Here is a 26,857-nt window from a genome sequence, read left to right as displayed (position 1 = left end):
ACTTGTTCATTGCTGGTATACAGGAAAGCATTGACTTTTGTATATTAACCCTGTCCTCTAACCTTGCTAGTACCACTTATTACTTCCAAGAGTGTTTTTGTCTATTCTTTCAGGTTTTCTATATAGACAGTCATGTCACCTGCAAATAAAGGCAGTTTTATTTCTTCTTCCCAATTTGTATTCCTTTTGTATTCTCTCTTGGTCTTAATGCATTAACTGGGAATTCCAATACAGTGTTGGAAAGGAGTGGTGAGAGAGGATATCCTTGGCTTTTTCCTGATCTTAATAGTAAATCTAAATTTCTCACTATTAAATATGATGTTAGCTATAGGGTTTTTGTAGATGTTCTTTATCAAGTCAAGGATGTTTTGCTCCATTCCTGGTCTGCTGAGACAATTTTATTCTTCTGCATGTGGATATCCAGTTGTCCCAGTTTGTGAACAGTATTTTCAATAAATGGTGATTGAATTCTAGTCAATTGAATGGGAGTAGAAATGTTGAAAGCATTTCTTGACCAAGGATTTTAAGAAGTGTGTGGATTACCTCTACTCTTTTTTCCCCCCTTTTTGCTGTCTGGAAGCAGATGTCAATGATACCCTGTCCTAGGCAATAAATGATGGTTAGGTAATAAGAAACATAACAAAATGTACTATGGACTTATATATATTTTTTCTATTTTAAAAAGTAATTTGACATTTAGTTAACTGTTAGTATTTGCTTACATTGTGGAAATTCAGGATTGCTTATCCCTTCAAAACTAATAACCTAACCTTACCAGCCCCTATAATTCTAGAAATCCTCAAGGGGTATTTCCCATGTCCTGAATTTTGGTGGCTTTACATGATTTTTCCAGGTGTTGCTGCCACATTAAGCTTTACTATCAGAAACACTTAAGTCCCTTCAATGCTCCCTCTAATTTTCTCATCCCAGAGTCCTCATGATGTCAAAGCTGAGTACTACTCTTAACTTTAAATCCCTGCTGTAGAGGAATATATTTTCCTCTTTATTTTACACTTTATAAATGGGATCTGCACACCAGAGTGTTATAGAATGGATGTTCTTTCTGGGACAACCTTTTTGTTTGTTTTTTGTTTTGTTTTGTTTTACCTGCCTTTGTTGTGGCAAACATATAGTTGAGGGTGTCTGCTAAACCAGGCGAAGATAGAAGTTCTAATCCCACTGTGGGACCTAGCTATTAAAATAGCTATATTCCCCTTATGACAAGGCTCTGTTTCTGGACTGAGGCCATTGTGCCTAGCTGTTTTCTCTCAAGATAAATTCTCTTAAGGCAGAACCCACTTAATATGTAACTTGAAAATATTCTTGGGTCAGGCCTCCCCACAAGTTTTCTAGATGTGCCTTGTCTCAAGTAGTGGACACAGGCTGAGATCTTTCCTGAGGCTCATAAGGCTCTTGAGACAATTCCATCAGTTCACAAGAACCCAACACAGCTTGGTCCTAATGCAAGGGACTTGAGTTCCTGTGTAAAGCTCCTGAAATTCAGGGATAGGAGAATGGATAAATTCTAAGAATGCATTGAGAATTTGGCTCAATCGTAGACAAAAGGGAGATCCCAGAAGGAAAGTTTGCCTGAGGCACATGAAAGACAGAAGACATAAATGGGCAAAAAAAATAGGTCCATGACTCTGAGGATTGAGAGAGACAAAATGAAATCATTTGACCTGCACGTGTAAGGAATATACTAGTTTGAAAGTTCACACGCGCGTACGTGGAAGGTGGGGGGTAGGGCTGGGGCAAAGCTGCTTCTGTATCCCTGGTTTAATACATGGAGGATTATTTCATTCTAAAGTTGTTCCATAGGTCCCAATCATATGGTGGGGGGTGGGAGGGAGAACAGACCTAAAACACTTCCTTTATGAGAATCTGGGGATGGGGAGCCTAGGGTTCCACAAGTGTACCCCTAATGGCTAATTTAAGGCATAAGAGTGGGAATTAAGGCTGGGAAGGAAAAAGTAGGATGAGTCAAGGGCTCAGTTATTTAGGTTAACTGGGGCATTTTGAAAGGTAACTTAATGGATGAGGTGGCTGAGTTCCTTATCTGGTTGTTTTGCTAAGAGGTGGATCATATATCAACCCATTTGTCTATTCAAGATGGGTGTCTTTTTTTTTAAGTTTTTATTTTAATTCCAATTAGTTAACATACAGTGTTATATTAGTTTCAGGTGTATAGTTTAGAGATTCAAGAATACCATACACCACCCATGTATGGTGTCTCATGGATCTCATGTGGATTAAGGAGTACTCATCACAAGTGCACTCATTAGTCCACATCTCTAACCCATCTTCCTACCCACTTCCCCTCTGGTAACCATCAGTTTTTTTCTCTGTAATTAAGTTTGTCTTTCTCTTTCTATTTTCTTTGCTCATTTGTTTTGTTTCTAAAAATCCACTTATGACTGTAATTATATGGTATTTCTTTCTCTCAGTTATTTTGCTTAACATTATACTCTCTGTCTCCATCCATGTCATTGCAAATGGCAAGATTTCAATCTTTTTATGGCTGACTAATATTACATTGTATATTATACCACATCTTCTCTATCCATTCATCAACTGATGGATGCTTGGGCTACTTCCATATTTTGGCTATTGTAAATAATGCTGCTATAAACATAGGGGTGCATGTATCCCTACAAATTGGTGTTTTTGTATTCTCTGGGTAAATACCCAGTAGTGAGATTGCTGGATTGTAGGGTAGCTCTATTTTTAATTTTTTGAGGAAACTCCGTACTGTTTTCCACAGTGGCTGTGCAGTCATATTTCTGCCAACAATACCGAGGGTTCCTTTTTCTTCACATCCTCGCCAACACTTGTTTCTTCTGTTGTTGATTTTAGCCATTTCACAGGGGTGAGGTGATATCTCCTTGTAGTTTTGATTTACATTTCCCTGATGATGAGTGATGTTGAGCATTTTTTCATGTGTCTGTTGGCCATCTGGATGTCTTTTTGGGGAAATGTCTGTTATCCTGAGCACATTATGAAGGCACACACACAGTTTATGTCTTTCCATAATGTCAGTTCTGTTCAGAGATCAGTTGGGCAGAGCCTTTGGTGGCAATTGCCTTCTTTAAGTGGTCAGACATAGAGAGGTCATGTCTGAAGAATCTGACATTTTGCTGCAAAAATCCTCCCTTTTTTTAAAGGAACTTAATCGGTCTTGGGCCCCTGCAGACCTCTGGTTCTGTTTGTTATTAGTTCTGGGGTGTCAGCTGATGCTGATCCCAACAATATCCCCTGGATGCAGTATCTTTAACTACTTGCGTCATTGCTTGACACAGGCCCCTGCTTGACACAGGCTCCTACTTAACATGAGAGACTCCATTTTGATCTCTACATATATTCATGTCTTCTGCCCATTTTTTAATTGAATTATTTGGTTTTTGGAAGTTGAGTGATATCAATTCTTTATATATTTTGAATACTAACCCATTATTAGATATATCATTTACAAATGTCTTTTCCCATTCTGTTTTGTTGATTGTTTCCTTTGCTGTGCAGAACCTTTTATGTTGATGTAGTCCCAATAGTTTGTTTTTCCTTTTGTTTCCCTTGCTGCAGGAGACCTAGCTAGAAAAAAATTGTTATGGCTAGGTCAAAGAAGTTTGTACCAGTGTTCCCTTCTAGGATTTTTATGGTTTTGGGTCTCACATTTAGTTCTTTAATCCATTTTGCACTTATTTATATATATGATGCAAGAAAGTGGTCTAGTTTCTATCTTTTGCATGTTACTGTCCAGTTTTCCCAACACTATTTGTTGGAAACACTTTTTCCCACTAAATAATTTTACCTCCTCTGTTGAAGATTAATTGGCTATATAGTTATGGGTTTATTTCTGAGTTTTCTATTCTGTTCTATTGCTCTATGTGTCTATTTGTGTGCCAGTACCATACTCTTTTGACTACTACAGCCTTGTAATATAACTTGAAGTCCAGAATTATGATGTCACCAGCTTTGCTTTTCCTTTTCAAGGTTGCTTTGGATATTTGCAGTTTTTTGTGGTTACATATAAATTTTAGAATTCTTTGTTCTCGTTCTGTGAAAAATGCTGTTGTATTTTGGTAAGGATTGTATTAGATGTGTAGATTGCTTTGGGTAGTATAGGCATTTTAACAATTTTTGTTATTCCAAGCCATGAGCATGGAATTTCTTTCCATTTCTTTGTGTTGTCTTCAGTTTCTTTCTTCAGTGTTTTATGGTTTTCAGAGTACAGGGCTTTCACATCTTTGGTTAGGTTTATTCCTAGGTATCTTATTACTTTGGTGCAATTGTAAATGGTATTGTTTTCATAATTTCTCTTTCTTATGCTTCATTATTGCTGTATAGTAATGCAAGATTTCCATACATCGATTTTGTATCCTTTGACTTTACTGAATTTGTTTATCAGTTCTAATAGTTCTTGGTGGACTCTTTAGAGTTTTCTATATAGTATGGTGGATGTCTTTTGAAGTGGATGCCTTGGCAGTCAAAAGATCAATGGCAAGTACATAATATTACAGAAATTTAGATTTCAGAAGCTAGTCAGTGTTAGACAGATGCTAGTAGAGATACTGGGGCGTGAATCTATGGCTGTTCCAATCAGACCAGAATTCATTTTAGAAGAAAGTAAATAAACTATTACTTGGCACCACAAAGACATAGATCAACATCCTGTTTGAAACCTTTACATACTCTCTGATGTTAAAGATGACACTTAAGTTATCTGATATATACACATTAAGTGCTAATACATATAGAGCTTAAAATAGGACTTTTCTCAGTTTAATAAATATTAAACAGCAATGGGATCTGTTCTGTAAATGGATTAAGAACAACTTGTCCAACAAAATTTCAAAGTCTCACAGTGTACTCTTTCAGTTTGTGGTAGGTCCACTCCCCTGTTAGTAAATATCTTGGAATCAATACTGGATCACCTTGAGAATTACCAGACAACGTTACGCTGGTATGACCATAAAATTCTAGGATAAAATTTTGAGTAAGAAAGAGACTACAAGTAAATGTAACCTCCACAGGAACAGAGATTTCGTTCATTTGTGTTTCTACTGTATCTCCAGTGCCTAGGATAAAGAAGGTACTCTTAGGTATTTCTTGAATGAATGAAAGGCACCAGAGAATTTAAGAAAGTGAAAGAACAGTTCAAGGAGGCAAGGAGATTCACACATACCCACAGGTCCCAGCAGAGCTCAGACTCCCTTCTTCAAGCCTGGCATTCAACCAAGAGTGTATGCTGTGGAACAAAGAAAAAATGATCCACAGTTCCATTAAAGCCATTTAAACAGCGCAGAAAAAGCAGCCCTTCTCTGATAATTGACATCCATTGTCAGTCCAGATATTGTATAGAATCATCTCCAGATGGTTCTTTATCACTTAAATATTGCACAGTTGTAATAAGTATTTAAATATAAATGAAACCTAAAGGAAAATATGTGAACATTCATGGTAAGAATATAGTTCCTTTTCATCATCAAAACCATCAGTGATTTTCAGCAAATGGGGACTTTGTCTAAGACGAACCTAAAAGGCCATTGCAAAAGTCTCTTTTCTTTAGAAAACAGAGACAGGGGATTGCTGGAGAAGGTGGTTATAGGGGTAAGAAATGAGCCCCCAAATTGATCTTCCCAGGGGTTTAGGGCCAAGTAAAGTAAATCAAGGGGAATGGAATTTCAAGAAAAGATGGTGAGTAAATTTAGTTCCTACTGTTACTGTAACACATTACCACATTCTTGGCGGCTTAAAATAACACAAATGTATTAGCTTACAGCCTTGGATGTTGGGAACACAAAACGGACCTCACTGGTCTGAATTGAAGCTGATGGTCAGGCTTCATTTCTCTAAGGGATCCCAGGCAGAATCTGCTTCCTTGCCTATTCCAGCTTCTGGATCATTGAGGGACCTTTATTCCTCCTATCATAGTGAAAGTGCCAGCACTTCACCTGGGCCCCAGCAGGTTCATGCTCAACCACAGTCGTGCTTAAACGCGTTGCTCTGTTTGCCCCGTGGATCACAGAAAGGAAGGGCTCAAGACTAGAGGAAGGATGTAGGGGTAAAGGAATCAGAAGATTCAAGAACCCGCAAGCTCTGTCCTGGGGAAGTAGGTACATGATGGGGCCTTCTTCCAAAGAATGGCTGGGGAAACTAGACAGGCATGTATGGCAGGTGGCTGAGATCCAAGCTGGTTCTAATCCCCGCCACATCTCCACATGGCCAAAGATCATGAGAGCTTGGATGTGACTGTGAGAGAAGACTTAATAGGACAGTTGAAGAGGAGCTAGGAGCCGCCCAACCCCTGGCCATGGGGGCAACAGACAGGAGAGATCCTAGGACCCATTGCGGGTCCTGACAAGGAAAAAAGGCCCTCCTTGGGCAACTGTGGGGACTGCAAAATGGCAAAGCATGCTACCAGTTTAAAGGAGCAGGGAAACAGCAGCGTGGCAGAAAGAATGGGCGCAGAGCAGGGGTCGGTTTTCTCAGGGTCGAGGTGTAGGTCTGCCTTCCTTTAGAAAAGGAGCGGTGGTGGGGCCTCCGTGGGGGTCCTCCCCGCCCTCCTCCCTTCCGCGGCCCCGCGAAGCAATGAAGGAAGAAAGTGAGAGGGCCATCCACCCCAGAACGTCCGGGAGAGTCGGGCCTTAGGCCGCCTCTCTCCTTGCAGCCTGCTGTCCTGACAGCCCCTGGCCCATCCGCCTCCAATTAGGATGGTGGACGGAAGTGGGGACAGGGAGGCGGACAGACACTGAGCAGCCTGGGGGTTCTCACACACCGAGGGGCGGTTGATATCCATCCGCCGCTGTCGGCCGCACACCTTCCCTCCCCGCCGCCCCCGACCTCTGGATCCTAGCCCCCACCGCCAACCGTCCCCCGGTCCCATAGATTGCAGTGTCAGCAACGAGGGGGTGGTCGCCCGCGGAGGTCTGCAGAGGCGGGCTGCCGTGAGCCCGCCCCTTAGGCTCGGGCTCCTCCTGGCCCCGCCCCCTCTGGGTCGGAACTAGGGTGGGCTGGGGAGGGGGCGTCGAGCTCGTTCGCGCCGTGTCCCTCCGCCCCCCTTCCCGATACCCTCGCCGCGAGCGTTTCGTGCCGCATCCTGCGCAGCCCCTGCCCAGTTTGGTGCAGCAGCGCGGGGAGCGGGACGCCTCTTTGCGATTCTGGCCGCACGAAAGGCGGTGGGAATCTGAGTGAAGAGCTCCGAGAGGAGGGGGAGGCCGACGACTTGCACCTTGAGCCTGTGAGGGCAAGTGGGGATGTCGTGGGGGGAGGCGGGGGACCCCCACTGTCGCCCGGCTTACAGGCTGCCCGGACCCCAGACCCTGACAGCCTGGCAAGGAGGAGGCGACCCTGTCGTAGCTGGTCCCTGAGAGAGGTGCGCAACGCCGCGGGACCCCTGGCGAGGAGAGGCGGCGACTGGCCTGGGTCGGGTCCGGGGCACGGGGGCTGGCCGGAGAGGCTCCCTCGGATCCTCTGGAGGCGAACTGCGCCCGCCACTCCGCAGCCAGCTTTCCAGGCGCCCTCGACCCGCCGTCGACGGTGTCTGTACGGGCAGAGAGCTATGGCTGCGGGGGCGAGGGGGCGGGGCTCTGCTGCGGAAGAAATGGCAGAGCGGGAGCTGGGGTGTGGAGTGCCCAGGCAGGCCACCGCGTTGGGGGGCGGAGCGACCCGGAGCTCTATGCCCAGCTGGCGGGAGTGGATGCCCCTTGGCGTTGGCTGCTTCGGGCCCTGATTCTGGAAAGGGGCCTGTTGAGCCCCGCACCGTGGGTGCTATCCTTTCTACAGGTGCCTGGTTGATGCCAAAGCCTTCTCTCTGCGTGTTAGCTCTGGTGGTTTCCTCCTGCAGGTTGCATCTGTAGAGGAGAGGCTTGAGAAAAAGGAGGAGCGAGACAATGGCCTGGATTTCTGGAGGTGTGTGGCATTGGCGAGGGGCGGGGTGGTTCGGGAAATGGGCAGCAGCCATTGAGTGGAAACCACCTGAATGGGGTGACTGGTGGGACCAGGACAGGTCAGGCATCCAGGAATACCTTCCAAAATTCCCCTTTGTATTAGCTTTCTAAGCACTTTTCTTGCCTTACTCCTTCTTCTCCACCCAAAATTCCTGCTAAAATTGGGCTAGGACGTGAGGGTGAGACACACACAAGTCATAATTACAAGTGCCACTGCACATACTGTTTTCTGGAATATGCTGTGTTCTTTCCCCCATTTCTGTAGTACAAGGGAGTGTGAACACCTAGTGGTTAATTCTCATAATTGGAGAAAAGAGTAATTGGAAGAGTGTCATGTGAAGAGTTGTTATCCAGAACTGTGAAACAGAGGGCCTAAATTAAATGTGAATATTTTATCAACAGGACCCTAAATGTTAGAAGATAATATGGATACTCTTATTTTTAGTGTTGGTCAGTTCACCAAGCACTTAGTTGCTACCATTATTTCCTGAATGTTTTACCTTTGTGTCTGTCCATAGACTTGCTTGAAGGCTGCTCATTTCTGTAAGGAAGGAGAGAGGAGGAGACTGGTTCAGATCTCTGGAGGTTTCTGTGAAGGTGGGTAAATCAGGGGAGCACTTTAGAGTAAGATCATGGCAAGTGTCTTTGATCCACGTGGGTCTGGGACCTCCTCCACCTCTCCTGTTTGCTGCCAGATTTACACACTGCCACAGCATCCCTTGTCCTTTTCTTGCAAGAGATACTAGGAATTTTGGGGTAGTTGTGAATTGGCTCTGAAGGGAAGTAGAAGACCTGAGAGCAGGGACAAGGAGACAGGAAACAGACAAATGGAACTCTTATGGTAAGAGATACTTGCATCAGAGGTCAATGTGCCCTCTTACATATCTAGCAGTCAGGCTCCATTTTCTCCTTTATTTTTACTTATTCCTAGGATATCCTCCAAGTTGCTTTAGGGTTTGACAACACTGGAATCAAGGGAAGGAGGGGGAAATGAGACCACATCCATATAGGTTGGTATGAGAGTAGGTACAATTTTGGGTGGGGAAGTGGAAATCAACACTGGCCTAAGAGCTATTAGAGTACTTTGGGGGCTCCTAAACCTCTCCCATTGCTAACACTTACCAGTTTCATACCTGTTTTGTATCAGGCAAAGTAACACAGCAAACTCTGGGGTAAAACATGGGTGAAATGAGGATGACAGAAGACTTTCTAACTAGTCCCAACTGTCCCGTTAAACATTCAAAGTCCAGTCTCTGTGTGAATCTCTGCATAGAACAACACAATTAGAAGAGATTCAAAGCCCATGTCATTCTCTTTCCATAGATCCACCTCCAGTGGCAGCTCTGGTGGTGTTGGAATTGCTGCTGATCACTACCCTCAACAGGTCTGCACCCAGCCAGGAACATCCATCATCCCCCAGCTTGGTTGTGCCTCTTCTGCACTTTGTCTGTGATATTGACTGAGGCTAGGCTTCAGAAGGAGGTTGACTGACTGATGGACTAGTGATTGATTCTAACCTTTGTTTCCAACTATACCACCTGAATCACTGAAAGATCAGAGTGTGAAGATACAGAACTGTGAGAGATCTGTGGTAGAGGCTGAGACTGGGGTGGGGTTACTTAACTAGGCCTCTTCTGTAACTTGTACCATGACTGGAGCTGAGATTGAACCTGCTGCCCAGGCAAAGCCTGAAAAGAAGGCTGGAGAAGAGGTTGTGGGTGGGGCTGAAAGAGAGAATGAAATCCCATTGGTGGTCAGACCCAAGGTTAGGACCCAGGCACAGGTAATTCCTGGGGTAAGGCCTAAATCTGATGCCATGGTAGTAGGTGGTGCAAGGCCCAAAGCTAAACCCATGGGAGTAGGTGCAATGCATCCGAAGCCCGAGGCCAAGGCAATCCCTGGGTCAAGGCTCTCATATAAAGCCCATTCTAGGGCCCAAACTGAGTTTGATAGTAAAGCAATGTCGAAGACAGGGGGAGTGTCCCAGACCAATACCATAGCCTGGCCACTGGTCAGTACTGAGTCTGGGTCAGCTGCTAAATCTAAGATGTTATCTATGGATAGGGAACTGATCAGTGTGGATACTGAGTCCTTTTCTGGCACCAAGGTCAAGTACCAATCAGGAAAACAGCCTTTGTTTGGGTCAGAGGAGAAGACCAATGTTGGGTCCTGGTGGTGCCCCAGGCCTACATCCAAACAAGAGATCTCTCAGAAGTATGATTTCAGTTGGGCGGACAGATCCTCTATGAGTTCCTGGTTCTGGAATGGAGAAGAGGTCAGTACAAAGTTTCATCCTAGAGGCAGGGTAAAGGCCAGTGCCAGATCCAGTCACATAGCTAGAGAAGAGGCCATGTTTAGGCCTACTATCAATCAGGAGTACTATATCTTGTCTAGTTCTGGCTCTGAGGATGAATCTTTTAAGACATCCTGGCTCTGGGCCAGAGAAAAGACCAGTACCTGGTCCAGGCCCAAGGAAGAAATCAATAACAGGTCCAGGTTTAGGTCCAAGAAAGAAATCTCTGAGTCCAGTTCTGGATCTGAATGTGAAGACAATGTGAAGTCCTGGTTCTGGGCTAAGGAAGAAGCCAAATCCAGGTCCAAACCCAGAATCAGGAAAGGGGCCAATGTCAGGGCAAGGCACAGGGCCAAGCAAGAAGCTTCCATTGATTTTGTTTCTGGATCTATAGATGTAGTAAAAAAAGAGTCCTGGTTCTGGCCTAGAGAAAAGACTGATAACTTGTCAAAGACCAAGTCCAAGAAAGAGGCCAGGACCAGAATAACAGCAAAGGAAAAGGTGAAAACTAAGGCCAGAGCCAGGGCCAAGGAAGAAGCCAGGTCTGAGGAAGAGTTCCTCCTTGGGAACTGGTTCTGGGCTACAGAAGAGTCCAGTGTAGTTGATGGGTCCAGTGTCAAGTACAGTTCTCAAGGGGAGGATGAGTCAGTTGTTGGCAGTTGGTTCTGGACTGAAGAAGAAGCCAGTATGAGGACTGATGCCAGCAGTAAATCCAGACCAAGGGCTGAGGAAGAATCTGCTGGTAATTCCATGCTTGGTTCTGGGGAAAAGATCAGTATGGAAACTGGGGCTGAGGCTACCTTCAAATCTGTGGTAGCATATGATAAAGGAAAGGTCATTGCTGGTTCCTGCTTCTGGGCAAGTGAAGAAATCAACCTAGAGGCTGAGGAAGAGACCATTTTTGGGCCCTGGTTTTGGGTCAGTGATGAGACCAGTGTAGAAGCTGATGTTAGAGCCAGCTGTGCATCCAGGCCAAGGTCTGAGGAAGAAGAGGTCATTGGTCCCTGGTTCTGGGATAGAAAAGAGGTCGATACAGAGGCTGAGTTTGGAGAAGACGCCAGTCCAGAAGATGAAGAAGAGACAATATTCGGGGAGTGGTTTTGGGCTGGAAACCAGGCCCAGATAGATTCTGGGGTTAAAATCAGTTGTGACGCCATGCCAGGAGCTGAGGAGGAGCCCATTATTGGGTCATGGTTCTGGGATGGAGTAGAAGCTTATGTGGGAACTGAGGTCAGCAACAAGTCTAGTCTGAAGGACAAGGAAGAGGTTATTCTGTCATCTTGGTTTGGGACCACAGAAGAGGTCAGTATGCAGTATGGAGCTGGTGTCAGATGTAAATTTATGGCAGGGGCTGAAGAGATGAATAATGAGTCTTGCTTCTGGGATGAAGACGATCCCTGCATGTATACTGCCAATGGAGGCAGCTGGAAGTTAAGGCCAGAGCAGGAACAGGACACTGTTGATTCATCATTCTTGTCCAGAAAATACACAAGCCCAGAGATCATTATAGGGCCCTGGTTATGGGCTACAGAAGAGGTCACTATAGATGATGGGACTGGAGAAGAGGCTAAGGCACTAATGGAGGAGGAGACCATGATCACATCCTGGTTCTGGAAAGGAGATAAAACCAGTAGAGAGACTACAGACAGAGAAGAATCCAGGCCAGATGCTGAGGAGGAGGACATTATTGATTCTTGGTTCTGGGCTGGGGAAGAGGACAGGCTCAAGATAGCAGCTGAGGCTAGAGAAAAGGACAGTCTGGCAGCTGAGAAGGAAGCTATTGTTGGGTCCTGGTTCTGGGCCAGGGAAGAGATCATTAGGAAGGAGACTGGCTTTTGCAACAATTCCAGTCCAGAGGCCGAAGAGGAGGAAGCCACTGTTGGGTCTTGGTTCTGGGCTGAAGAAGAGGCCAATTTGGAGGCAGGAACCAGTTTTGAGTCCATGCCAGTGACTGAGGAAGAGGAAATCATTGTTGGGTCCTGGTTTTGGGCTGAAGAAGAAGACAGTACAGAGGTTGGGCCTCAGGCAGTAGAAGAGAGCAGGTCAAACACTGAAGAAGAAATCATTTTTGGATCCTGGTTCTATGCTGCAAAGGAAGTCAGTGCAGAAGCAGAGAAATGCTGTGCATCTCAGCCAGAGGATGATGAGGAGATAATTGTTGAGTCCTGGTTCTGGTCTGAAGAGAAGGACATTAATGAGACTGGAACTGTTGTTACCTGTGAGTCCAGGCCAGAAAACAAGGAAGGGACAGTTGTTGGGTCTTGGTTTGGAGCTAAAGATGAGGCCAATAACAGGACTGGGTATAGGACCAACTATGAGACCAGGACAGTAGCTGAGGAGGATGAAGCCATAGTGGGGTCCTGGTTCTGGGCAGGAGATGAGTCCCATTTTGAATCAAATCCTAGGCCTGTGTTCAGGGCCATTCACAGGTCTGAGTGTTCATCTGAGCAGGAGCCTGATGCCTCGCGCAGGCCCCAGAGCTGGGAAGAGGTCACCATTCAATTCAAGCCTGGTCCATGGGGTAGGGTTGGATTCCCATCTCCAATCCCCTTTAGATTTCCAAAAGAGGCAGCATGTCTGTTCTCTGAAATGTTTGGAGAAAAGCCCAAGCACATGGAACTTAACACAGAAGGGGAAGAGCAGGAATCTTTGCTTCAGCCTGATCAGCCTGAACCTGAGTTCCCATTTCAGTATGATCCATCCTATAGGTCAGTCAGGGAAATTCGGGAGCATCTTAGAACCCGAGAGAGTGCAGAGCCTGAGAGTTGGTCCTGCAGCTGCATACAATGTGAGCTCAAAATTGGTTCTGAAGAGTTTGAAGAACTCCTTTTATTAATGGACAAAATCCGAGATCCTTTTATTCTTGAAATATCTAAAATCGCAATGGGTATGAGAAGTGCTTCTCAATTTACCCAAGATTTCATTCGGGATTCAGGTGTTGTCTCACTTATTGAAACCCTGCTCAATTATCCTTCCTCCCGAATTAGGACAAGTTTTTTGGAAAATATGATTCGCTTGGCTCCACCTTATCCAAATCTAAACGTGATTCAGACATATGTGTGTCAGGTGTGTGAAGAAACCCTTGCTTACAGCTTAGATTCCCCTGAACAGCTATCTGGAATAAGGATGGTTAGACATCTCACTACAACTACTGACTACCACACACTAGTTGCCAAGTATATGTCTGGATTTCTCTCCTTGTTAGCTATGGGCAATACCAAAACAAGGTTTCATGTTCTGAAAATGCTAATGAATTTGTCTGAAAATCCTGTCATGACAAAAGAACTACTCAGTGCTGAAGCAATGTCAGAATTTATGAGCCTTTTTAAAAGGAAAGAGACGAATGACAATATTCAAGTTGTTCTAGCAATGTTTGAGAATATTGGTAACAATATCAAAAAGGAGTCAGTGTTATTCACTGATGATGATTTCAGTCTTGAGCCACTTATTTCTGCATTCCATGAAGTTGAGGAATTTGCTAAGGAACTGCAAAGCAAAACAGATGGTCACAAGGACCCTGAGGCAGACCAAGAAAATTAGTATGATTAATCACTTGCCTTTGCCCTTATATTCCTAAGTTAACAATTCCTTGAATAATGTTTTGATTTACATAGTTGGTTCTGTGTTGTAATGTACATCTTTGTTGCCAACACTGACTTTGCCCAACTCTGTATGAGCTGAATCATTATTCTGATGCCAAATGAATATTAGAATTGAAAGCACATTTGTTAATATTTTCATTTTTGTCCAGATTGTGACACTTAGTATTTAAGCCAAAGCGAACTGAGCCATCAAAAGTAAGCCAGTTACCCTTACGATTATTCTAGTGTATTGAGGTCTATTTGAGGAGTATTTGTGTTTTCAATAAAGTTGTGTTAAAGTTGTCAGAAGTCACCCTTCTTGAACTTAAAATATAGATGCAAATCTAACACAGAAACACACTTAGGTAATTAATGCATAATTAATATGCTCCTTGAAAAAGTTTTTTCTAATAACTTGAAATGCAGAGGTTACCATGGGCTGCTACTCAGGGCACGCCTCAGAGAAAAAGGACCCAATTAAGTTGGGCTCTGGAACGTTTGAAAAAGACTGGGTGGTATGAAGAAAAGCATGGAGTTGAGAAAGGTGTTTCCATGGGAATGAGTTATCCAGTCAGCCTGGAGTGGTTAAAGGATATAGAGGATGAAGTAAGTTTTGAAGAGCTGAGAAGTTGCATTTTGCAGCTCAAAGTATGGGGGTTTCTTTGATACTGCCTAAAAATTAAAAGAATAAGAGGAAAGTAGGCAATAACTGAGTCAGGAAAACCATTTTTTTCAGGGTGGTGCCCATGGAAAATGTTACAGTGATACCATACAGCCACTAAAAGTGATGATGTAAGATTTTTAAATTGAATTAAGAAAAGCTCTGATGCTTTATTTGGTGAAATAAGCAAGATTGGTATACAAGGAAACTATAACTCCATTATGAAAGTAAATGTGTGTGAGCGGACCAAGTTTATGCAAGCTTATATTTGATGATGGGGAAAAATCTGTAATAACATAAAACATATCAAAGGAATAAATAATTCTAAGAGACTACAATTTCAAAAAAAAAAAACTGGCTTGCTGAATAAAAATACGTAAGTTAAAGGGAATAAACTTTAAAATTGCCAGAGCTCCTGAATCATACCACAGGCTTTTCACATTCAAAAAGGTAATATATATTCAGACAGGAGTAAAAGGCATACAGTTGTTTTGGATGGAGGGTAGAGGATGAAGGTGAGTGCAGGTTAAGGGGAAATATACAAAGTTGTTTGTCGTTTGTTTGTTTGTTTTCAGGAAGATAACCAGACATGTTGACCCTGTTACTTTTTTGCTTGTCTAAGAATGCAAAGTGTTTTGGTTTTTTCTTACCTGACTCTGGTATTCAAGGTTTATGGAAGCAAGGCAAAGTGACAGTTTTGCTTGCCTTCAGAAACCACAAGCATTAACAGGGATAGTCCTGGTAGTGGGCATTGGAGTTTAAATGCTTGTTTTGCTTATCAATATTTTTCAAGGTCGATTGTTGTGTGTGTGTGTGTGTGTGTGTGTGTGTGTGTGTGTGTGTTAATATGTTGCCTGAGTATCATACAGAATAATAAAAATCAGTTCGTCTCCAAACTCCTCATCGAATATTCCTCACCAGCCCTGTGCTCCTAACAGAGCAGGGCCCAGGTCTAGCGCTAGGGCTGGAAGCTCTGGCTCCAAATCCAGCCTTCCTTCAGCTCTCTATCTTCACCAGGGACCAAAGCTTCAGATTCTTCTAGCAAGCATCTTCACTTCAGGGGCAGAAGATTCTGCCTTCCATGCTGCAGGGCTGCAGCAGGCAAGCTGACTGCATGGTCACGTGAGGCTGGTGGTGGCTCACATGACCAGGCTCTCTCCTGGGCAAACACAGAGGTGTGCAGCACGGAAAAGGGGCGGGAAGGACATACACTTGACGAATGAGACATTGCTGTGGGAGGAGTGGTAATGCGTTGTGGTGGGTGGGTGTGTGTCTCTGCATGCTGAGCTAACCTGGAAAGGAATGTTTTGGGCCATCAGAATTAACAGCATTTGTTGGTAGAGGGCAGAGCCCCTCGGCCTATTGCCAGCGTCTTAGCCGGGGTCAGTCTTTTTCCTGAGATCTCAAGAGGCAGGCAGTGATCCTGAGGGAGGCGGACGTGGAGAGAAGCAGCGGTTGCTGTTGGAGGAAGTGGGTGCGAGGCCGAGAAATGGCATCTGTGGGAGTTGGTGGCTGAGACTAGGTGTGGGTGCAGGGAGTGCCCCCGACCCTCCTCTCTATTCTCTCCTTCCTTTTGAATATCCCTGCCCCACTCCCAGCCTCCCTGCCCAGCTCTGTGTGACACTGTTTCTATTTGTGGGTGTGGGAGGTGGACACAGGAAGGAAGTTTGCTTCAGGGGTGCCCAGAGAGAAGAAACAGTGAAATGGCAATTTCTGCACACCAGTGGCGTTTTTCTGAAAAGGCAGGGATGGGAACTGATAGGGTATGTGACCTACATTACCACTCCCTTTGTCTCACCTAGTTGGCACTCTTTGTTGTCTGTCTTTCAAACGGTGGGGATGGCTAAGCTCAATACTGGGGGAGAGTTGGAGTGGGGGATGAGGAGTGGACAAGACTGACTTACTCCAAAGGCTCCAGCTGCTTGGAGATGCAAGAGAGGAATTAAGCTCAATCTCGCCAGCTCTGTGAGAGGCAACACACTTAAGAGGAAGGACCCTAGATGCTTTGGGCCCTTCACATAGGATTTCTCATTGGTATTACAGCAAGCTTCTCAACTCCCAGGAGGATCCCTGGATCTCATCTCAGGCAGTAGCATTCTGGGTGTCTGCTCTGGATATGAGGTTCTGAAAGGGCCTAGTCCCATTGTACCCCACACACACACAAACATAGCTCCCTCCCATATAAGGATACAAGGGTCACTGGTCTACCTGCCATATCTGAGGTCCTTTCCTTTTCAGTCTTGAACCTTAAAGGAAGGTCTTTCTAGGAACCACCTACAGAAAATGGTTTATGGATGGTCTCACAGGTTACCCTCTGGGGACCTTTACTTGTTTTTATTTCCTGGCCAAAGCTTTAGACTTCATGATTTATGGTGATCCACTGTGGCACTGCCTTATTTGTGTTGATCCCTTTTGGTCAGAGCCCACTGTGAAATAGCCACAGGATATCAACCTCTTTTTTTTTTTTTTAAGGAAAATATAGTTAGGAAAATAAATTTTACTAATACCTCTAATCTATTTGCATATTTTACAGACTTGAAGCCAGTTGATACATAGATACCTTTCTCATTTTTTACAGCTGAATAACACTTCCTTGTGTCACTACTGTAATTTGTTCAATCACACTATATGTGGATATTTATTTCCAATATTTTGCTGTTATAATTAGTGCTGGACAGATAACCTCATGCAAATATATTTTTGTATGGTTAGAGGTCTGTTTTCAGGGTAGATTCCTAGAAATGGGGATAGTGGATCCTAAAAGTGGGGATGGATGATATGCATGTGCAGTGTAGTTTTATTAGGTATTCTCAAATATCCCTCTAAAGGAGTATTACACATTTGGACACTCACCAGCAATGTAGGAGAGTTCCTGTTTTGCTACAACCTTGTCAATCAACTTATCCTTTAGATATTTGTAGACTATCTAGTGATGTCACCTCTCTCATTTCTAATGTTAGTAATTAGGTCTTCCCTTTGTCTTCTTTATCCTTCTGACTAATAAATTACTAATAATAAATTACTAATTACTAATTAATTAGTATATCTATTAATTACTAATAAACTACTACTAATAAAATCCCACCAAGGGCCAGCCATGCAAGCAGACCTTTATAAGGCTAGCAAATTCAGGTCTGTCATGTTAACTCTTCTACACATATGGTAAATGGTGTTGGAATAATTACCTAGGCATTTGGGAAAACAAAGTTAGACCTTGATACACATAAGCAAATTCCAGGAAAACTAGGTATCTTAAATATTTTTTTTTGTATCTTAAATATTTTAAAAGGAATGGGTGAGTGAAGAGGAAGAAACAGTCATTTATCTAGAATGAATTTGGCTTGTGTTTTGTAGAGGAAAATGGACATGGTTTCTTTCCACATAATACCAGTATCATTTATTAAATAATCTGCCTCTACTCCAACAATTCCTAATGTCTCTTTTGTAGTGTATGGAATTGGTTTTGTATGTTTCTGAGGTAAATGCTCCCTGGTGTTAGAAATATACAGGATTGCTTATTGCAGCTTATAATAAGCATTGTGGGTTATCTGGAATGTTATATCCATTAGTCACATCTGTGATCAGACTACTCCAGTTAATTTTTATCATTTTACCTTATCTTTAATATAATAGCATTATATTGATTGGGGCTGAGAGGTACTGAAATTCTCATATAACTCCTTTGAAACTCTTGGAATTTCAAAATGGAAAATATTTTGGTCAGGTCAAAGAATATGTCTCTGTGTTGCCAAAGCCAGCTCGTTGTCTTTCATGAAGGCTTTCATGATGGTGCTCATTACCTAGATGACTTTTTAAAGAATCCACAATATCTCTACCTCAACCATACCAGCTCAGAAGTTTAATTTCCTCATACAAAAAATAGCATCCATTCATATATGGTGAGCTCATAATTAATAAAATCACAAGGCTTATATAGAATCCAGAGTGTCAGTTTACTAATTTGTACAGGGTAATAGCAACATCAAAGGAAAAGAAATAATATTATCCACTGGATTCTCCTACTGTATGTACACCTATAGGAAATTAAAATCAAAATCAGAAGGTCAATTAAATTGAATTTTAAAGTAAATACTTTTCATATATATTTAAATGTGTGAAAGTTTGTTTTAAGGTTGGAAGGTAAGATTACTTTTATTTTAAATTTTAACTTAAATTTTATTATTTAAATTTAATTCATTAAATTTATTAATAATTATTAATTATGATTATTAATAATATTTAAAAGATGATTTATAAATCATAAATTTATAAATTATGAGACTATATTATACATTATAATATTACTTATAATTATTTAAATTAATAATTTAATTTATTAGATTTAATTTGAATTTTAAATTAATTTATTTTATTTTTCAAAATTTCTCCTCCTTCATTGAGATATAATTGACAAACACATTGTGCAAGTTTAAGGTGAACATGTGATTATTCAATATACATATATGTTGTGAAATGATTAACACAAATAGGTTAGTTGACATCCATCACCTCCTGTAGTTATCTTGTGTGTGTATGTGTGTGTGTGTGTGTGCGCGCGCACAAACTTCAATTTACAATACAGTTAACTCCAGTCATCAGGCTGTACATTAGATACCCAGGACTGACTCATCTTATAACTGCAAGTTATTAACTCTTTGAACTCCATCTCCCCATTTCTCACACCTACCTGGCAACTACCTATTTTGTTTCTATGAGTTTGACTTTTTTTAGATTCCATACATAAGTGAGAACATACAGTATTTGTCTTTGTCTGATTTATTTCACTTAGCATAATGTCAAGTTCCAGCTATGTTGTCTCAAATGCCAGGATTTTCTTTTGTCTCATGGCTGAATAATATTCCATTTTAAAAGTATTACATTTTCTTTATTAATTTATCCATCAGTGCATAATTAGGTAGTTTCTATGTCTTGGCTCTTATGAACAATACTGCAAAGGAACATGGGGGTGCAGATATCTTTTTGAGATAGTGATTTCCTTTCCTTAGAAAATATACCCAGAAATTGGACTTTGGAGTCCTATGGTAGTTCTATTTTTAATTTTTTGAAAAGCATCCACACAGTTTTCCACAGTGGCTGTTCCAATTTACATTCCCAGCAACAGTGCAGAAGAGTTTCTTTTCTTCACATTCTTGGCAACAGGTGTTATCTCTTGTTTTTTGATAATAGCCATTCTAACAGGTGTGAAGTGAGATCTCATTGTGGTTTTGATTTGCATTTGCCTGATGATTAGTGGTGTTGATCATCTTTTCAAGCACCTGTTAGCCATTTGTATATCTTCTGAAGAAAAGTCTATTCAGGTCCTTTGCCCATTTTAAAATCAGATGATGATGATGATGATTATTCAGTTGTATGATTTTCTTATGTATTTTTTATATTAACCCCTTTCAGATATTTGGTTTGCCAATATTATCTCCTATTCTGTAGGTTGCCGTTTCATTTTATTGATCATTTATTTTGCTGTGCAGAAGCTTTTTAGTTTGATGTAGTCCTACTTGTCTATTTTTGCTTTTGTTCCTTCTGACTTCAGCATCATATAAAAAAAAAGTTGCTAAGACCAGTGCCATGGAGCTTTTTTCCCTTTGTTTTCTTCTAGGAGGAAGTATCAGGTATGACATTTAAGTCTTTAATCCATTTTGAGTCCATTTTTGTGAATGGTGTAAGATAGGGGTCAACTTTCATTTGTTTGCATGTGAATATCCAGTTTTCCCAGCATTATATTGAAGGCAATGTCTTTTCTCCACTGAGTATTCTTGGCACTCTTGTCAACTGTTAGCTTACCATATATTTGTGAGATTATTTTTGGGCTCTCAGTTCTGTTCCATTTTTCTGTTTGTATGATTTTATGATAATACCTTAGTGTTTTAAGTATATATCTTTGTAATAAAGTTTGAAATCAGGAAGTGTGATGTCTCCAGCTTTGTTCTTCTTTCTCAAGATGGCTTAGGCTATGTGAAGTCATCTGTGGTTTCACACAAATTTTAGGATTTTTTTTCTATTTCTGTTAAAATTCCAGTGGAATTTTGATAGGGATTATATTTAATCTATAGATTACTTTGGGTAGTGTTGACATTTTAACAATACTAATTCTGATCAATGAACAGAACATTTTTCTATTTGTTTCTTCAATTTCTCTTTTCAATATTTTCTAGTATTTGGTGTACAGATCTTTCACCTGCTAAAATTTATCCCTAAGTATTTTATTGTTATTGATGCTATTGTAATTTGGGATTATTTTCTTTATTTCTTTTTCAGATACTTTGTTGTTAGTATAGAGAGTCACAACTGGGGTCACCTGGGTGGCTCAGTCAGTTAAGCATCTGCCTTTTAGTTCGGGTCATGATCCCAGGGCTACAGAATCAAGTCCCACATCAGACTCCTTGCTCAGCGGGAAGCCTGCTTATCCCTCTCCCTTTGTCTCTTGCCTCTCTCCCAGTCTTGTGCTCTCTCTTTATCTCTCTCTCTCTTAAATAAATAAATAAAATGTTTAAGAAAAAAAGAAGCACAATGAATTTTTTCAGTGTTGATTGTATATTCTAAAACTTTACTGAATTTGTTCCGACAGTTTTTGGTTGAGTCTTTAGGATATTTTTATTTTTATTGTTTCTAAGTAGGCTCCATGCTGGGGCCCAAACTCACAACCCTGAGATCAAGACCTGAGCTGAGATCAAGAGTTGAATGTTTTACTGACTGAGCCACACAGGTGTCCCAGGATTTTTTGAATATAAGGTTATTTTAAATGCAAACACAAATAAGTGTACTTATTCCTTTCCAAATTAGATGCCTTTTCTTTCTTTTTTAAAATTGACACACAGTGTTACTTACATTAATTTCAGGTGTACAACATAATGATTCAACATCTCTGTATCTTATGCTATGCTCACAAGTACAGCTACTATTTGTCACCATACAAAGCTATTACAATACCATTGACCATATTTCCTATCCTGTACATTTTATCCTTGTCACCTATGCCTTCCACAACTGGAAGCCTATACCTCACGCTCCCCTTTGCCCATATTACCCCTTCCCCCCTGGCAACCATCAGTTTGTATTTATGGGTCTGTTTCTGCTTTTTGTTTTTGTTTATTCATTCATTTTTAGATTCCATAGATAAGCAAAGTCATATGGTATTTGTCTTTGCCTTACTATACTTAGCATAATGCCATGTAGGTCCATCCATGTTGTTGCAAATGTCAGGATCTTATTTTTTATGGCTGAGTAGTATTCCATTGTATACATATACTACATTTTCTTTATCCATTCACCTATTGATGGATACTTGGGTTGCTTCCATGTTGGCTATTGTAAATAATGCTGTGATAAACATAGGGGTGCACATATCTTTTCAAGTTAGTGTTTTTGTTTTCATTGGGGAAATGTCCAGTAGTAGAATTACTGGATCATAAGGTAATTCTATTTTTAATTTCTTGAGGAGCCTCCATACTGTTTTCAACAGTGGCTGTGCCAATTTACATCCTACTAACAGTGAACAATGGTTCCTTTTTCTCCACATCTTCACCAGCATTTGTTATTTCTTATCTTTTTTATTCTAGTCATTTTGACAGGTGTAAGGTGATATCTCATTGTGGTTTTGATTTGCTTTTCTCCAGTGAGTAGTGATGGTAAACATCTATTCATATATCTGTTTTCCATATGCATGTCTTCTTTGGAAAATGTGTATTCAGGTCCTCTGCTCATTTTTAATTGAATTATTTGTGGGGTTTTTTGGTGTTGAGTTGTAGAAGTTCTTTGTATATTTTGGATATTAACTCTTTATTGGGTATAACATTTGTAAATATCTTCTCCCATTCAGTAGGTTGTGCTTTTGTTTTGTTGATGGATTCCTTCACTGGGCAAAAGCTTTTTATCTTGGTAGTCCCAATAGTTTATTTTTGCTTTTGTTTCCCTTGCTTGAGGAGACATATCTTAGAAAATGCTGGTAAGGCCAATATCAAATTACTGCCTATGTTTTCTTTTAGGAGTTTTATGTTTTCAATCTCACATTTAGGTATTTAATCTATTTTGAGGTTATTTTTGTAAATGGAATAAGAAAGTGGTCCAGTTTCAATTTTTTGCATGTAGCTTCCCATTTTTCCCAGAACCTTTTATTAAGATTTTATTAAGGAGATTTATCCCCATTGTACATTCTTGCCTTTTTTGTTATAGTATAATTGACCATATAAGCATGAGTTTATTTCTGGGCTCTCTATTGTGTTCCATTGATTTCTGTGTCTGTTTTTATTCCAGTACCATAGTATTTTGATTACTTAGCTTTCTAGTATATCTTGAAATCTGTGATTGTGATACCTCCAGTTTTGTTCCTCTTTCTTAAGATTGCCTTGGCTATTTGGAGTCTTACTTTTTTTCACACAAACTTTAGTATTATTTGTTCCAGTTCTGTGAAAAATGCAGTTGGTATTTTGATAGGGATTGCAGTGAATCTGCAGATTGCTTTGGGTAGTGTAGACATTTTAACAATATTAATTTTTCCAATCCATGAGCATGGAATAATTTTCCATTTGTTTATGCCATCTTGAATTTCTTTCATCAGTATTTTACTTTTTGCAGAGGACAGGTCTTTCACCTTCCTGGTTAAGTTTATTCCTAGGTATTGTATTGTATTGTATTGTATCATATCGTATTGTATTGTATTTTGGTGCAATTGTAAATGGAATTGTTTTCTTAATTTCTCTTTCTGCTACTTTGTTATTAGTATATGGAAATGCAACCATTTAGTGTGTATTTATTTTGTACCCCATGACTTTACTGAATTCGTTGATTACTTCTTTTTTTTTAAAGATTTTATTTATTTTACAGAGATCACAGGTAGGCAGAGAGGCAGGCAGGGAGAGAGGAAGGGAAACAGGCTCCCTGCTGAGCAGAGAGCCCGATGCCGGGCCCAGTCAGTGCTCAATCCCAGGACCCTGGGATCATGACCTGAGCCGAAGGCAGAGGCTTTAGCCCACTGAGCCACCCAAGCGCCCCTCATTAATTACTTCTAATAGTTTTTTTTTTTTTTGGTGGAGTCCTTAGAGTTTTCCATGTATAGTATCATGTCATCTGCAAATACTGACAGTTTTATTTCTTCTTTACCAGTTTAGACACCTTTTATTTCTTTTTCTTTTGTGCTTGCTATGACTAGTATTTTCATTACTTTGTTGAATTAAAGTAGTGAAGATGTACATCCTTGTCTTTTTACCTGGTGTTAGAGGAAAAGCCCTCAGTTTTTCACCATTGAGTATGATGTTAGCTATGGGTCTGTCATATATGGCCTTTATTATGTTGATGTATGTTCCCTCTAAATTCAGTTTGTTGAGAGTTTTTATCATGCATGGATGTTGATTTTTGTGAAATACTTTTTCTGCATCTATTGGGATGATCATATGATTTTTAAATATTTTATTTATTTAACAGAAAGAGATCATAAGTAGGCAGAGAGGTAGGCAGAGAGAGAGTGGGGGAAGCAGGTTCCCTGCTGAACAGAGAGCCTGATGCAGAGCTTGATCCCAGGGCCCTGGATCATGACCTGAGCCGAAGGCAGAGGCTTAACCCACCGAGCCACCCAGGCGCCCCTAATCATATGATTTTTATTCTTCTTTTTTAATGTGGTGTATCACATTGGTTTGCAAATATTGATCCAACCTTGCATTCCCAGAATAAATCCCATTGGGTTGTAGTGAATGATACTTTTTTTTTTTTTTGAGAGAGAGAGAGAGAGCATGGGTGGGATGGGGGAGGGGCAGAGGGAGAGAATCCCAAGCAGGCTCCACACCCAGCATGGAACTTGATGTGGGGCTCCATCTCACAACCCTGAGATCATAACCTGAGCCAAAATCAAGAGTCAGACTCTTAACCAACTGAGCCACCCAGGTGTCCCAGTGAATGATCCTTTTAATATAATGGTGAATGTGGTTTCCTAATATTTTGTTGAGGATTTTTATGGATACCTTTTATTTCTTTTTCTTGCCTATTTTCTCTGGTTGGGACTTTAGTGCTTTGTTGAATAAGACTAGTGAAAGTGGGCATCCTTGTCTTATTCCTGTTCTAGAGGAAGAACTTTCCATTTTTCATCATTTTGTATAATCTTAGCTATGAGATATATATATATATGTATACATATATATATATATATATGGCCTGTACTGTACCCAGTCCCTTGATATTTTATCATGAAAAGCTGTTGAATTTTAGAAAAAAAATTTTCTTCATCTACTTAAATTATATGATTTTTATCCTTCATTCTGTTAAGGTGGTGTATCTCATTGATTTGCACATGGCAAAACATCCTTTCACCTCAGAATTAAATCCCACTTAATTGTGCTGTATAGTTTTTTAGATGTGCTGTTGAATTCAATTTGCTAGTATTTTGTTGAGAATATTTACATGTATATTCATCAGGGATATTGGCCTGTAATTTCATTTTCTTGTAGTGTCATTCTCTGGCTTTGGTATAAAGGTGATGCTGGCCTCATAAAATGAGCTTGGGAGTGTTTGCTTCCCCAAGTTTTTGAGGGGTTGCATTAATTCTTCCTTAAACATTTGGTAAATTCACCAGTGAAGTGGCACCTGGGTGGCTCATTCGTTAACATCTGCCTTCGGCTCAGGTCAGGATTGCAGGGTCCTAGGATCAAGCCCTGCATCAGGCTCCTTGCTTGGAGAGAAGCCTACTTCTTCCTCTCCCACTCCTCCTGCTTGTGTTCTCTCTCTCTTTCACTCTCTCTCTCTCTCTCGCTGTCAAATAAATAAAATCTTTAAAAAAATTTCACCAGTGAATTCATCTGGTACTGGGTTCTCCTTGGTTGAAAGGTGTCAGACTACTGATTCAGTCTCCTTACTTATTACTGGTCTGTTCACATCTGTTCACAGACCAATATTATTATTGGTCATGTTCTATTTCTTCATGATTCAGTCTTGGTAAGTTGTATGTTTGTAGGAATTATGTGTTTCTTCTAAGTCACTCAATTTGTTGGCTTATGATTATTCATAGTGATATCTTATGGTCCTTTGTATTTCTGTGGTATCACTTGTAATGTCTTTTCTTTCACTTATACTTTTATTTATTGAGTCTACTCTCTTTTTTTCTTGGTTAGCCTAGACAAACGTTTGTCAGTTTTGTTCATCCTTCAGAAAAACCTAATTCTTATTCTTCTTGATATTTTCTCTTGTTTTCCTTTTTCATTTCATATATTTCTGCTTAATTTTTTTTATTATTTTCTCCTTTCAGCTAATTTTGGGCTTAATTTGTTCTTTTTCTAGTTCTATGAGATATGTTAGGTTGTTTATTTGAGGTCTTTCTTTTTTCTTAAAATTGGCATTAATAGCTATAAACTCCAGTCTTAGAAATACTTTTGTTGCATCCCATAACTTTTAGTACATTGTGCTTCTATTTTCATTGATGTCAAAGTTTTTTTAATTTCTTTTTTTTTAAATTTCTTCTTTGAGTCATTATTTATTTGGGAGTGTGTTTAATGTCCATGTGTTTGTGAATTTTCCAATTATCCTTCTGTTATTGATTTCTAGTTTCATACAGTTGTAGAAAAAGATTATTGGTATAATTTCAGTCATTTTGGATTTGTTAAGACTTCTTTTATAGTCTAACATGTCCACTTATGAAGAATGTGTATTTTGCTGCTGTTGAATAGAATATTCTTTATGTGTCTGTTAGGCACATTTTGTCTTACAGTGCTGTCAAATCTGCTTTTTTGCTTTTTGATTTTTCTCTTTGGATGATATATCCATAATTAAGATGGTATTGATGTCATCTACTATTATTGTGTTCCTTCTCCTTTGAGTTCTGTTAGCATTTGCTTTATGTATTTAGGTGCTCCAATGTTGGTACATAAATATTTGCAACAATTAAATCTTCTTTATTAATTGACCACTTTATCATTATATAATGATTATATTTGTCTCTTGTGACCACTTTTAACTTAAAGCTTATTTTATCTTATACAGGCATCTCCTGCTGTCTGAAATTGGTGTTATGCCTCTTCACTTATACAAAAGACCTACATTAGTAAAGTAAGAGATGTTTTTCATAAAAGTGAAAATCCTCTTCAGATTTCTTTCCATTAGTGAAAACAGATACTAATGTAGTTCTTTCATAAAAGCAAAATGGCTAGCACAAAAAATAGATACATAAATCAATAGAACAGACAACAGAACACAGAAATAAGCCCACAACTGTAAATTCAATCTTTGACAAAGGAGGAAAAATATGCGATGGGGAAAAAGGGTCTCTTTAAACAAATTGTGTTGGGACAAATGGACAGCAACAGGCAAAAGAATGAAATTGAACCACTTTCTTACATCATACACAAATATAAACTTGATATAAACTCAAAAATGGATGATA

The 26,857-nt window shown here is 40.5% G+C and overlaps 2 protein-coding genes across 3 annotated transcripts in view; both read left to right on the top strand.

The window, feature by feature from the left end:
• The window catches only part of LOC111139890 (armadillo repeat containing, X-linked 5), a 47,908-nt gene extending 21,415 nt beyond the window's left edge, over nucleotides 1-26,493 (top strand). The window contains exon 3 of the mRNA XM_022492316.1: nucleotides 26,458-26,493. The gene's annotated coding sequence lies outside the window, so the exon portion shown is untranslated. The remainder of the gene's footprint in view (nucleotides 1-26,457) is intronic.
• LOC111139887 (G protein-coupled receptor associated sorting protein 1) lies at nucleotides 9,595-14,309 on the top strand. Of its 2 annotated transcripts, XM_022492312.1 has the most exons (3): nucleotides 9,595-10,406; nucleotides 10,542-10,981; nucleotides 12,593-14,309. In XM_022492312.1, the coding sequence occupies exons 1-3, from the start codon at nucleotides 9,595-9,597 to the stop codon at nucleotides 13,777-13,779; spliced, it is 2,439 nt and encodes an 812-aa protein (XP_022348020.1). In that variant the 3' UTR covers nucleotides 13,780-14,309. The 2 variants fall into 2 exon arrangements, with proteins under 2 accessions (XP_022348020.1, XP_022348019.1); XM_022492311.1 differs by having other exon boundaries at nucleotides 9,595-14,309.
• Nucleotides 26,494-26,857: the final 364 nt, after the last annotated feature.

This window comes from Enhydra lutris, unplaced genomic scaffold (genome assembly GCF_002288905.1).
Source record: "Enhydra lutris kenyoni isolate GAN:26980312 unplaced genomic scaffold, ASM228890v2 scaffoldscaffold123, whole genome shotgun sequence".
Classification (NCBI taxonomy): domain Eukaryota; kingdom Metazoa; phylum Chordata; class Mammalia; order Carnivora; family Mustelidae; genus Enhydra; species Enhydra lutris.
This window is presented reverse-complemented; position numbering and strand designations above follow the sequence as displayed.